The 14191-nt window shown below is 37.8% G+C and overlaps 1 protein-coding gene across 1 annotated transcript in view; it reads left to right on the top strand.

Moving 5' to 3' along the window:
- LOC127663495 (slit homolog 3 protein-like) overlaps window positions 1-14191 on the top strand; it is a 204084-nt gene that overhangs the window by 134553 nt on the left and 55340 nt on the right. Inside the window, 6 exon segments of the mRNA XM_052155095.1 lie at window positions 1509-1672; window positions 4165-4309; window positions 5702-5773; window positions 6480-6551; window positions 10772-10843; window positions 13821-13964. Of these exon segments, the coding sequence (XP_052011055.1) occupies window positions 1509-1672; window positions 4165-4309; window positions 5702-5773; window positions 6480-6551; window positions 10772-10843; window positions 13821-13964 (669 nt within the window).

Genomic DNA, 14191 nt, shown 5'->3' with positions numbered 1-14191 from the left:
GTGGTCATTATTGTCAGAAATTTGGGTCTAGCATAGGCCGCATAAATAAAGAAAAATGCCTGCAGTAAACACTAGTAATGCTTGATTTTAGAGGCTGGATTGTGGAAAGCCATAAACCGCTTGAAATTTTGTTGAAACACAAGGGTTTGGGGTTGTTGTGACCCTGTTGCAGATGTTAGGAGCTTCCTCCTCCAATCAGTCATTTGTCTTTCCATCTAACGCTCCTTTTTCTGTCGTGGCTGCCAAGCGTTCTCCCTGGAGTCATGCATAGCACGAGCTCCACAGCCAAGCAGTCTGGTCTCCCTCCCATCAGTCAGCCCATCAGACAGTCCAGCCCCCTCATGTGGGATTGAATTTGCTGATGCTCGGATGGCCGAGTGCGTTGCTCCCTGGGCAGTATTGAATTATCCACAGCGAGACTCTCATTGCTACCCACTTCCTTTGGATTGAATTTTCTGTGTGTAATATCCCTGATATATCTGTATTGAATTTGTTGCTCATAGAAAAACAACTTATTAAATCAAATGTTTAGAGATGTCGGTAATCCATTTACTGTAGGAGTATGGGGGATGGTCCAGGTTCCTGGTGAAATAGTCCAGTTTAACTCATCTTTCCTATCCCTTCCCCTGTTTTTTCAGAGTTTCTATCTTTGTCCATTCAATTAGATCAAATTATATCACCCCCATGGTGCTTACCATTCAATAACTCAAATAAATGAAAAGCACAAAAAGACTCCCAAAGCTAGACAAGTGGTAATTTTCTGTGCATCACAGTCGATAGGTGGTGTGTATGCGGATGTGCCCCACTGTGCCCATCCACACCTGAGGCAGTCGTGACCCTTTTCCGCATGTCATCCATCTCTGTAATCCCACTCAACTGTAATTAATCCGCAAAGACAGGGGGCCAGATACTGGATTTGTAATGGGAAAAGCTCTATTAAACCATCACTCCCTGCTGCAGTTGTCAATGAGCGTTTTTGTCGCCTTAACAGGATTTGCACTGTTATTTCATTTACAGACATCAGTGACCATATAGCTCCACCTTTTGATTTGCTGACACTACTCTTCCTTTCAGCTGTGTCTCTCCTACCCTTCGTGTAATGGCCCTTGAGAGATTTATATTAAGATGTGAAAGGTGTTATTGGGAATTGTGCCATATTCTTGAAGACCTTGATGAAATGAGGGTTTAAGCTTGGGGGAATTGTGACGGTTTACGATGGTCTCGGAGGTGGTGATGCTGTACAATAGAATGACACAGTAACGCTTATATTGTCACTTTAATTTAGATGTGTTATTCAGAGTCTGCATTACTAAAGATTTATAGAGATTCTCTGTAAGAATATTTACTTGATCTCGGCAGCTATTTCCTTCGCCCTATGCATTTAAATGGTACATGCCATATACATATATGACATATACACATATACAGACTGCCTCTGTCCTTTATCAGATACTATCTCACAATCTGTCCCTCCTTATCTTTTCTCCTTCTCTCTCTCTCTTGTCCAGTCGTCTGCACTCCAACAACCTGCACTGCGACTGCCACCTGTCCTGGCTCTCTGATTGGCTGCGGCAGAGAAGGGGGCTGGCTCCTTTCACACAGTGCATGGCCCCCGCCCATATGAGAGGTCTCAATGTCCCTGATGTACAGAAGAGAGAATTTCTCTGCACAGGTATGGAGCAAAATTGACATTCAATGCCATTCTGTTTCTCTCTCTATTGCGTTCTTATTTTCTCCAATGCTCTTTCTCACCCTCGTTCCTTGCCATATAGCACTCTTTGTCAGTTTTCTTCTCATCATCTTGTCTTGGTGAATGAAGAAATCTGAAATAATTCAGCTCAAAATCAAATGGAAAAAATAAGAAATAATAATTTGCATGAGGAAAATGAGGATTGTTTTAGTTCCATTGAAAATGTTTGGCATTGTGACATTATTTCATGACAATTAAGCACATTTTCCCTCAAGTTATTAATTTTTTTTTTTTACTGTAATACAGTTATGAAAATCATCCTCTCTGGATGCAATGGGCCTAATTCAAGAAACACCAGCAGAATTAATTTAAATAATGAATTCAATAAATTTAAGCAATAATATTTTTAAAAACAATTTACATAGAAATGTAATCATTAAGCTCATGCTTCATGATTTAGGACCAATAATATATATTTTTTTGTATTAAAAAATCATAATTTAAGTATCAGTACATGAAATTCTAGCATGATGTATACTTACAATTTTACTTTCTAAATACACTTTATATGTTAATAAAAATCATAATTAATCATTCCCTCTGACCGTAATAAGGGATGTTCCTATCATTAGAGCAATTCAAGCTTGAGAGACTGTACCATCTTAATGTTTTTACGATTCCCAGTCAGCAGGGGGCAGTAAGTGCAACTGCAGCTGTACAGGCAGCAAACCATACTTCACAACAGCAGACAGCACAATGTGAAGATGCGTTTTTGCATTAAACCACAGCTGGACGGAACTCAAGTACAAATGCAGGGGTCTCGAGATGTGTTTTTCTGTTTCAAACTATATTTTACTTGGCTCAGCACCCTAAAAATGCTGTGTTTATGATGCAACACAACCAAAATGTAAATACACATGTACTTAAAAAGCCCTTACAATTTAAAACAAAGTCAATTACAGTACAATATGGAATGCTGTGGACTGTAGGCCAATAATGATGTACACCGATCAGCCACAACATTAAAACCACCTGCCTAATATTGTGTAGGTATCCCTCGTGCCGCAAAAACTAGATTTTGTCAACTGGAACCAGTCCACAGAACTGCCGCTCACTGGATGTTTTTGGCTCCATTCTGAGTAATTCTAGAAACTGTTGTGCGTGAAAATTCCAGGAGATCAGCAGTTACAGGAATTCTCAAGCCACCCCATCTGGCACCAACAATCATGCCACACTCCAAATCACATTTTTCACCATTCTGATGGTTGATGTGAAAATTAACTGAAGCTCTGTATTATTTTATGCAGAGCTTCAGTATCCAGTATCTGTATTATTTTATGCAGTGCACTGCTGCCACACGATTGGCTGATTAGATAATTGCATGGATGATTGTTGGTGCCAGACGGGCGGGTTTGAGTATTTCCGTAAGTAATGATTTCCTGGGATTTTCACGCACAACAGTCTCCAGAATTTCTATAATATGCTGGTGGTTATAATGTTGTGGCTGATCGGTGTATGTGATTAAAAGCAATTAATTTGATTATATATAGATATATATTTTTGTTTATATTAATATATTGTTAATGTATAATTAACTGTGAAGTACCTTTACATGTGCATAATTGCCATTAAAAGAATTTCATGTTGCCAAAAATATGACTGGTCTTTCAAAAATGCTCAATTTCATTTATGCAAAATATAAGTTTTTATGAGAATTTTCAGTCTGCCGTGCCTCTATATTCTCAGTTGTACTAATAATTAATGTGCCAATATTTGCTTTTTAAAACAAGTAAACACAGAGGGCCTTTTCATTTTGTTGTTTTATGAAGAAGCCCATTAAATACACTGCTTCTTAATGGATCTTTGAATTTCATTGGTGAAAAAGTTCACATTCAGCTCTTGTTTATTAAGGCCCATCTGCCTCCCCCTCTGATAAATCAACTGTTGAATGAATATACTGCCACACAATTACTAAACACGCTGCAAGAGAAAGCATATCTTAATTAAGCTGCACATGCAGGAAGACAATAAAACAGCAGGGAGCCTGTTCTTGCTGATTATGTACTTATTAAAAACTATTTTCACCAGTCTTGAGTCATGCTGTTATTAGGACCCAAGTTCATTTTCATAGTCTTGAATGCAAGCAGCATAATAGGCATATAATCAGTTCTTATTTGACTGAAAATGGTATTAAATCGATGTCAATGTTCTCTATTTGCTTTCTTCCCTGCTGAAAAAAAAAACTGCTTAAACCAGCCTAAACTGGTATGCTGGCCTTAGCTGGTCTTAGCTGCTTTAAGCTGTCTAGCTGTCCCAGCGTAGCCAAGCGGACAAGTCCCCAAACCGTTCTACAATCATCAAACACACCAGCCAGACCAGGCTGGAAGACCAGCTAAAACCAGCAAACTAGCTTAAGTTTTTTTTTTTCATCAAATCTTTTGCTGTCTTTAGTCATTTTACCTCCTCTTTTCCAGGTCCTGCTCAGATGGAGCCCAGGTCATGCGCCCCTCAGGCATCAATTTGTCCTGCCGCTTGCACCTGCAACAATAACATCATAGACTGCCGAAGAAAAGGCCTGACTGAGATTCCTGCCAACCTGCCTGAAGGAATTGTGGAAATGTATGGATTCCACTCCTCAAAATCACTCTCTCAAATAATTTCCCCCTCTTTATTTGTGTAAAATCTGCCTGTGTGATAAGTACTTACTGCTGGTTTCCTCAGTGCAGTGATCTGACTTTTTCTCCTGCCATGTAACAAAGGCCATTAGCAGTGCAGTGGAGCAGTCTCATTAGCAAGCATGTTAGCGCTGTGCTGCATTTGAAGATATATCTGAGTGCCGCTGGTCTAGCGATCTGTCTTCAGGGTTTAGGCAATTAGACGGCCAGTCAATGGATCAGAATGAGGCAAGTTACATTGAGTCTGATCTAAAAATCCAGCAGTGTGTCTTAAGATAATTTAGTTACAGATTCAAGCTTGCTCAACTGATGACTTCTGTGATTTGATTTGAAATACTTAAAACGACAGTGCTACATAGTTTCACAACAAAATGCCAATCTAGCGAAATGGACATTTTAACCACATTTCAAAGGATTCCATAAAGCCTTGGTTATCTTTGGATGATTTTGACGGCTGCAAACCTCAGCTTGCATTGTAAAAAATATTTTGTCAGGTTAATTAGTTATGCTTTATGTGATTTTTTTACAAAGTAAAAGTGAGTAAACAACAAATATATTACTATAATTCATACTGTAGGCACTTCAAATGTCTGACCTTGTAATCGTTCAAGTTAGTTCTGTATTATGTGTCCTTTGCACACATCCATGTCATCTTGGTCAGACTATTTGGTATCCATATTAATTCAGAGATCCTTGTTTGCACTAAAGGACAGGTAGGTAATTGCCCTGATATGTGCTGTTCCTCTGCATTGTTGTTATGTCAATAGTGTATGACCTTTGCATAATAAATGTATATGCAGGCTAGGACACATTAGCTCAACCGAGTCCATGGCCAAAAACAAATTGGGCTAATGAAATGATGTATAACCTGGAGCATGCAGAATGGTTGTGCTTATTTCTTAGGCAGTGTGCGGTCTGATCCCAGAGCCAAAAAACAAATTGAACACTCAATGTACAGACTAGCCATAAACCATTTAATGGTTTTCTGTGTAGAATCCTAAAGGAGCATTAACTTTCAGAGTATGCACACTACCTGCCAGGCCGTATCTCAGACAGGAATCTTTATTTTAAGTATGCAGGTCTACTCTCAGCACAAAGATGTGTGTTAGAATGGATATACACAGAGACATGAAACTGCCAGATGATCTGTTGTAAGTGACATATATGCTCCATGTGCATTTGAAAAACACATACAGTAACATTAAATTGGTTTCTTTTCTGTGCTGTGCCATATTTGTTTTGTAATGTTATGTACATTCAAATGTAATGTAAAATTACTAATGTAATGGAAAACTCAGCATTGTGTAACAAAACATATATGTCTGTTCCCATGCAGCCGTCTGGAGCAGAACATGATCAAGAGTATCCCAGCTGGAGCGTTCTCCAGCTACAAGAAACTAAAGAGAATGTAAGCATGAATTTCTGCACACAACATAAGCCTAGTGTGTTTTATACTTTTAGACTTTTCACCTTGTTAGTGAACTCTGTACTAGCTGCAAGGGGTCTCCTGTCAAAGAAGTTGCAGAATTCACAACATGCACTGCAGTTTTTAGAGGGATGTCACCCTGCACAAGGAGAGAATCTGTATTTTAGACATGAATTTAGACATTTATAAAAACTTCTCAGAACCTTGTGTCAGAACATATGCCTTGACATAAGGGGCTCAGGAGGCTTTTGAGGCATATACTCTAACAAAACTAGACTTCCTGAAGTAAACACACCTGCATTGATGCAAATTAATTTATATGTGTGGATATTATATGAGGGATAGTTCATCCAAAAATGAAAATTCTCTCATCATTTACTCACCCTCATGCCATCCCAGATGTGTATGACTTTCTGTCTTCTGCAGAACACAAATGAAGATTTTTAGAAGAATAGTTCAGCTCTGTAGGTCCATGCAATGCAAGTTAATGGGTGAAAAAATTGTGAAGTTCCAAAATGCACATTGACACATATACAATACATATTAGATGCTAATGGTGGCCGTCAATCAGTTTCTTTTTTCTTTTTCCTTGGTAGATATTTATGGAGTATTGACATCCTGTCAGACAAATGTGCAAACTTTCCATTTGCTGGTCTAACAGTCTGCCGTAATATCTATTCTATTACAGAGACCTGAGCAAAAATCAGATTTCTGAGATTGCAGAAGATGCATTTAGTGGCCTGCGCTCGCTCACATCTCTGTAAGTGTTCAATCTGTTACACATGCACACACACATAACCCTTCTGAAAAGACCAGCTAAGACCAGCATGGATTTCCATGCCGGTCAAGGTTGGTTTATGCTGGTTAGTGCTGGCTTGGTGCTAGTCTAGCTGGTGGCATACTGATCTCACAGTGAAATTAGAAATAGTAGGTTAACATTTCTTTAGCTAAAATCTGTATTTGCATACCGAAATTCGAAACACTGCCCCCAGTGGCCAAAGCGGTAAGTGTTGTTGGGCGAATGGGCACGTATGAGCTCTATTATGTTGTATCTAATGTCCACAGAGGGGCGCCAAAAGCAAGTTGTGAAGGGAGTTGTTTTCAGCTGGACAGGCTATAATAGACTGAAGAAGAATGCAAATTTTACAAACTGTACCCCCAACCAAAACTAAACCTAATCATGTTAGAGGGAAAAATGCTAACTTCGAATCACGCTTGTCACTGACGCTACTACTCTGCTGATGCAACACATTTCCAGTCACACTACAAGGGAAGCTAAACACACTGGAGCTGGTGCAAAAATGTCAGATTGGAGATGCCGTTTTTCAGTGAGTCTGCAAAATGTGACTGATTGTAAGGTACCGGAACTCTCAGAAATAGCATGCTGACACCCATGTGATCATGCTGCTGGTGGACCACCATAACTTTGCTGTTTACCAGCAAAACGTATCTACTGAGCAGGGCTGGTCATCCCATTAGGCAACATATGTGAGCGCCTATGGCGGCATCACTTCTGTGGCACCGATCTACCGAGCCAATACGTATGTGTTCAATCTGTGTCAAACAAAATGTGCCCTGTGTGTTCCGATGACGTGTTGTGGCACCCCGCATGGAACAAATAGACTGTGTACTAAATGCCATACTAACATTGCCACTGCCATTGTGAACATGTCCATAGACTCACAAATGCAGGGCTTGTGAATCAAAGTGATACCTGATGTGTGAATTAATCAGTCTTTTGAGTCGGTTCTTCTCAAAGTATTTGTCTAATGTGTGGGCTGAATCGTTTGAAGCTCTTTGTCATGCAGTAAAGCAGTAACAGGATGCTTTAGAAGACAGAGAACAAAAGCTATGCTGAATGAAGTGAATATTTACTTAAAATGGGGGGTGCAGCATGAAGCATTTACATGTTTCCATTGGTCATGGTGTAAATATTTGGGGGGTTGTACTAGCTAAGATTATTGGGGTGTGGGGTTACCTCCCCCCACCCTCCCTGGAATCTACATGCTTGAGCCTTCCATATAAGTACCATGATATAGGCCTACTGTATGTTATAAAAATACCATCACTGTACCATGATACTGCAACAGGAGGCTTTTGAGAAAGATAACTTTAATAAACTTCATCTTGTGCTGTGTAATGTGAAAAGGTGACAATACGTTTTTAGTAACACAGCCTACACTTCAACAATGATTTTCTCTTTAAGTTTTTTTCTTTTCATCTTGCTTTCCAGTACAAATATCTACACATACTTAAAACAAGCTTGAGATGTATAAGCCTCACTTAGATGTATGCTAAAACAATTTGTTGTATGTAAAATACTTAGTTCAAGACATATTTTCTTAAAACAACTCTTATTATCTTGCTCAAATTAGCTTTAAAAGAAAATGTGTCTTGTTTTCAGGATGCTTAGATATTTTCTCTTAAAAACAAGATGAAAATACTGATTTAGATTATATTTGGTCTTATCAGCAGGGAAGTATTTCTCAAATAATGAAGAGATATCAAAATGCACACACCTGAGATGCATAATACATTTCTAATTATTATGCAGTGTTAATGATAATGGTGATGCATAAATGTTGACAGTCAGGTGACAGGACAGGTGTCAAATAAATCAACTGACAGGAGACTGACAGAATGGAGACGAGACACCCACTGTCTACCTGTGTGTGCGTGCCTTTTGTGTATGTGTGTGTGTGTGTGTGTGTGTGTGTGTTTGCTGACATCTGCAGCAGTGTGAACACAAGGGAGGACTTTCATTTAAATCACCTTAACAAGTCAAAAAGAGACAGAAGACTCAGCGTGTGCATATGAATTTGGTCAGATCTATCTTGCTGCGGACGGCCCACACAGCTGTACACGAGACAGAGCTCAGCCCGCGGCCAGCTCATTTACAAACACTGCATGATTAAAGACACACTGAGGAAAGATGGGCTACATTCTCACAGGGAACAGGAATAAAGTGAAAAGGACACACAAGAAGACGCATAAAAATAAACACACTTTTGCTCAGAAAAAAAGAGAATATTAAGATGCTTGATGAGTTCCACATCGATCACAGATATTGAGACATCATGGTTTGATTCACTGAACTCTATTTTAGGAATAGTTCACCCAAAAAAATAAATTTCTGCCATTATTTACTCACCCTCATGGTGTCCAAACCCATATGATGTTATTTACATTTTTTAAGGATCTTTGTGCAGCTCTTTTCCATACAACAACTGTTCTGCTTTCAAGCTCTTAAGTAAACATAATAATAATATAAAAAAGTAGTCCATATGATTCATGAAACACCCAAAGCTTGTTTCCAGCCCGCATTGACGTCCACAATACAAAAATGCTGTTTACTACACTGTAAAAATTAATTATTGTAATTGTCTTGTTTTCTAGTAAAAATCAGTAGTTTTAAATAAATATATAATATATATTTTATAAATATATATTATATATTTTACTTGACAAGCAAAATGAAATAAGATAGTAAGTCTTATTTTAAGAGAAATCTGACCAAATTTAGTAAACTAAAACAAGAAAAAAATAATCTGCCATTGGGTAAGAAAAAATTACTTGTTTTATGTATTTATGTATGTATTATGTTCAGTATTGTTATGGTTTCAGTATGGTTCGCTTTTTTAACGAGAACCGTTACACTCATATATATATATATATATATATATATATATATATATATATATATATATAACAGTTAGTTCAGGTCCTCAAATCTGATTGGACGAGAGACATTCCATGAGCACTGATGGTCTGGCAGGATCAGCACTCGGATGCTTCATTGTGTGTGTATCACTCCACTTGTGTTCTGTGCCATTCTAAACTAAGGCGTAAGAGCAGTACATATCTGTTAGGAGTGAAATTACATATGTTAGCCAGCACGTGGTGGCAAAAGATTTTTATGTGTTTTTATGACCTTACTCGGTTTTTCAATGTTTTTTTTACATTTACTTGTTCGTTGAACTTTTGTTTATAAGCAATATCACACTCGCAATCGTGCTATATGGCCCTTCATCAGCACTGCTGTAATTACCTACGACACTCGGCCTGCAGCCGAATCACAGTAGTGCTGATGTAGGGCCATATAGCACTCTTGCGAGTGTAATATTACTTCAATATTTATATATATTTATACACACTACCGGTTAAAACGGTTTTTGAAACACTTACTCGTTCTTTATTATACATTTTCTTCTTCACATTTTAGAATAATATTAAAGGCATCAAAGCTATGGAATAACGTAAATGAAACTCCAAGTCATACATTTCAAAAAGTTTTTTTTAATAAAATTTTATTTTTATAATTAAATAAATTAATATGGTGGCACAATTATAATTTTGTCTACAAAACTAATTTCAAACATTTACGCATACGCATTCAGATCAAAAGATTTTAAGATCATTAAAAACATTTCAGTCAAGTGTTTCAAAACTTTTTTCAAAACTTTTTTATATATATACTGTATAAATCTTATGCCATTTTACTTGTCAAGAAAATGTATCTTGTTTTAAGAGTTTCAATATTTTTACAGGAATCAAGACAAAAATACTACAGTAGTTAAGAAAATGATTTTTTGCAGTGTATTGTTCAGTCACTACCCATGCAAGAACCAATGCTGGTCTGGCGCCAATGGTGTCAACGTGGTAGTTTTATATCTAGACTTAAATGCAGGATAAGTGTAAGCTTTGGTGGAAGTGTGGAGTTAAACCCAAATTTTTGTTTGTTCCTCACAAAATCCATTGTTAGACTTCAGGGGCCGGTTGCACCAGTTATACGTAAGTTACAACTTATCCTAGATGTGGCGTAAATGGGCACTAAGTCACAATTTACGCACTACTAAATATTTGAGTGTTGCACCATTAACCTTAGTTAGGACGTAACCCTACGTGTGAACTAATTATTTTCATAAACAGAATCCTGTTTGTGTGAATTAATCCTTTAACATTGTATCTCTCTATTTGCAGGGTCCTGTACGGAAACAAGATTGCTGAGATCCCAAAAGAACTATTTGATGGCCTGGTCTCTCTGCAACTGCTGTGAGTACCGCATACAGTGCTCAATAACCTGCAATGTCAAGAATATAAAGCCCTCTGTGTGTGACTAAATGTGTGTGTGTGCGGGGTGTGTGCCCCCCACAATGAGAATAAGTGTTTGCAGTACAGTTGGGCACTTTGGGCTGCGGGAGGTAGAACAATTCCTTCTTTCCTCGTAAAAGGAAATCAAGCTCAAAATGAAGCGAGGTGGGTGTGTTCTGTTTTAGGACAAAGTGGTACCAAGTTTTATTCTCGGTTCCTCTGGGGAGCACTCTTAACATCATTAGCATGCCAATTGGACCTGAGTGCTAAACATATCCCTCTCACCTAGTTATGTTTGTGCAGACATGGGAACATCATTTCTATATTTAATGGGCTAAATTGAGGTGAGTCTGTCAGCTTTAATGGACCTGTTTGGGCTTACTCTAATGATTTTGATCAATTCCAATGGCTTGCACTCTTCCTCACATAAGAATAGTGGAAGCATATAAATAAGCTTGCATCCTCAGTTCTTAAACACCATAGATTCACTGGAGTGGCCGGGCTCATGTTTCTGCTGCCAACTGCCATAATGACACAAATTATCTATGTTTTCGGCAATTAAGATTTCTTCATCGCTAATAGATTTTCTTAATAAGGCCTCTTCAAAGGAACACCTGCTGTAAGAGTATCCCAGCTATTCTGCAAAGCTATTTGGGGGTTTTTGCATGTTTTTGTTGTGTATGGATTTTATTCACTCTTTGTTATTTTGTACTTTCTTTTTTATTTGTATTTTTTTGGATATCCTCAGAACTAATTAGTTCACCCTGTGAGTAGACTAACGATGAATTTGTTTGCTCCCAGACAAAACCTCATTACAATGGCTTTCAGTAATTAAGCACATGACTGCGTTAGTCAGTTGTCAGACGGGCTGAACAGGAGAGAGGCAGAGGTGGTAGGAAGTCAGGGAGGAACTCATGACATAACAGAAGTGATGGATCTAACTCAGCAGCTGAATACTACAGCAATGCATCAACAGGAAAAAAACATTTAGTGCAGAGCTGTGAACTGAGTAAATTACATCTATAGATTTTAATGTGTGTGACAGTTGAATGATTATATGAATGACTTCTGAGCACCTTGAACACGAATCCCATTCTGTTCGTTACTGTAGCACCAAAAAGAATTTGGACTATTTTGGACACTTAAATCAAACTTACAAATGTCATTGTATTAGATAACATAATGTCAAACTGTGCAAATTATGCAATGATGCTTCATTTGTACCATTACCTTCAACTGTCTTGCACCAAGGTCATTTAAATTATGTTTGAATTATGTAAGAGGTTTAAAGCAGTGGTGTAGTAGTGTCTGAAGAGGTGGGCATTCTGTAAATTTATGAATTTACAGCGCAAATTATAGTTACTCTAGGATTGCTTGTTCATCAGCATTAGACACTGTAAATGTCCCGCCCCTTACTGAAACTTAAAATATGATTGGTTAGCAAATATCCAATCGTGTCTGAAATGAACGTTCTGATTGGTGGATCAGCGTAGTCAAACTGTCTGTCTTGCCAGTGCCATCAGTTTCTCTCCCGTTGCGCTGTGCGTGTTTTTTAACACTTTTTTTAAATAATAATAATAATAAAAACACACAATTCACACAATGGTGATGCGGCATCACATTATAAGATTGAAAAATGTCCAGGTCAAAAGTCTACTCGTTTCATCACTTATTTTAGGTGGGCAAATGCAAAAAAGAAAGATTGGTGGGCATACGGCGTATGCATGCATATGCCATAGAATACACTACTGGTTTGAAGTCAGCGCTGCTCAAGTTCTTTCTCAAGTTCTAGCAGAGTTCTCGCAGAGTAACCACAGTTGTACATAATTAATCCCATTATCCAGGGACTTGTTTCACTATGGTTAGCAACCAGAAAGTGCCTTAATACTTTAGTCTTTTGTACAATATATCTGTTGTTTTATCATTCGAAAACAAACAAACTTCTTTTTGAAATGTTTTGCCTGGTAAGTGTGCCTGTGCTCTCCTTCTTAAAAACACTACTTGGTTTGATATTTTGCTATACAGTATACTGACACTTTACCTATTGCCTTTTGTGGCATAGTGAAATCTTACTGATACTGAGTTTACTGCAACCATCATGCTGTCCACATGAGACTCTAAACCAAAACATGAAAGTTTTCAAACAGAGCAGCTTTTAGCTCACTCAGGCAGAGTGAAAATAAAAAAGTCCTTGTTGTCTCTTAAGGAAGGAATTGTGCCCTTGGACATGCTGCACTACCTTACAGAAAAGAAGGTTTTATGGGGTGGAAGAAAATGGCCAATCTCTGTATAACAGCCACACACACTTAGAAGTGGCAAATGTAATAAATCAAAGGTCCACATAGGCTTTTGAAGCATTTACAAGAATACCATACATGACACAATGGCAAAATTACAGTAATTAGTGCAGCTTTGATTTATTTCACTTCACATTTTGTTTTTGGTTTTGGTTTTGTCTTGTTATTGTTTAGTTTTTTGTTGTTGTCGTTTTTTTTCTTTGTTTTGTTTCGTTTGCATAATTTTGACAGTATCAACGTTATTTTCACATGTTCTAGGATTCTCGTATTCTTTTTTTTTTTTTTTTTTTTTTTTGGTTTTTGAAGTGTAACCTTGCTTCCCCTCCTGGTAATTTTCACTTAGGCCTTTTGTCCACACTATAATGTTTTCGATAGAATATTTATTTTGCTACATTTATGCCTCTCATTCACACTGTAACAGCATTTTCCTGCACCAAAAACATAGACTTTTAAAAACACTCTCAAGCTCTTGATACTTTGAAAATCTGTAATTTTAGGGAATGGAAAATTTTGTTTTTAACTGAAATCATATTAGTGTGGGTGTGGCCTTAGACGGTAAGTGATATGTAGTTCCCTGTATCAGAATTAACACTAAGGATTGGGTTGTGCAATTAGAATAAAACCTCTGTTTGATCTTCCAGACTGCTCAATGCCAACAAGATCAACTGTTTGCGAGTGAACACGTTCAAAGATCTGCAGAACCTCAACTTGCTCTCCCTATATGACAACAAGCTCCAGACCATCAGTAAAGGCTTGTTCACTCCTCTGCGCGCCATCAAAACACTGTGAGTTGCACACACACAAACAAATGCTACGTCCTTCACACCCACACTCAGTGCAGATGCCAGTCTCTAAGCAACTGTTGAGCAGAGCTGACTTCACCTCATAATTAATTAGCAGCAAGTTGAAGGCAAAACAACAACACCATTAATAGCAGTGAGATAAATGGAATCTAAACAAATGAAAAGCTTACACTGAAAATAGAAGACCTTTATTAATGCATGGCAATTAT

Source organism: Xyrauchen texanus, chromosome 23, assembly GCF_025860055.1.
Source record: "Xyrauchen texanus isolate HMW12.3.18 chromosome 23, RBS_HiC_50CHRs, whole genome shotgun sequence".
Classification (NCBI taxonomy): Eukaryota; Metazoa; Chordata; class Actinopteri; order Cypriniformes; family Catostomidae; genus Xyrauchen; species Xyrauchen texanus.
Note: the sequence above shows the minus strand (reverse complement) of the source record. Positions and strands in the feature narration are given on the sequence as shown.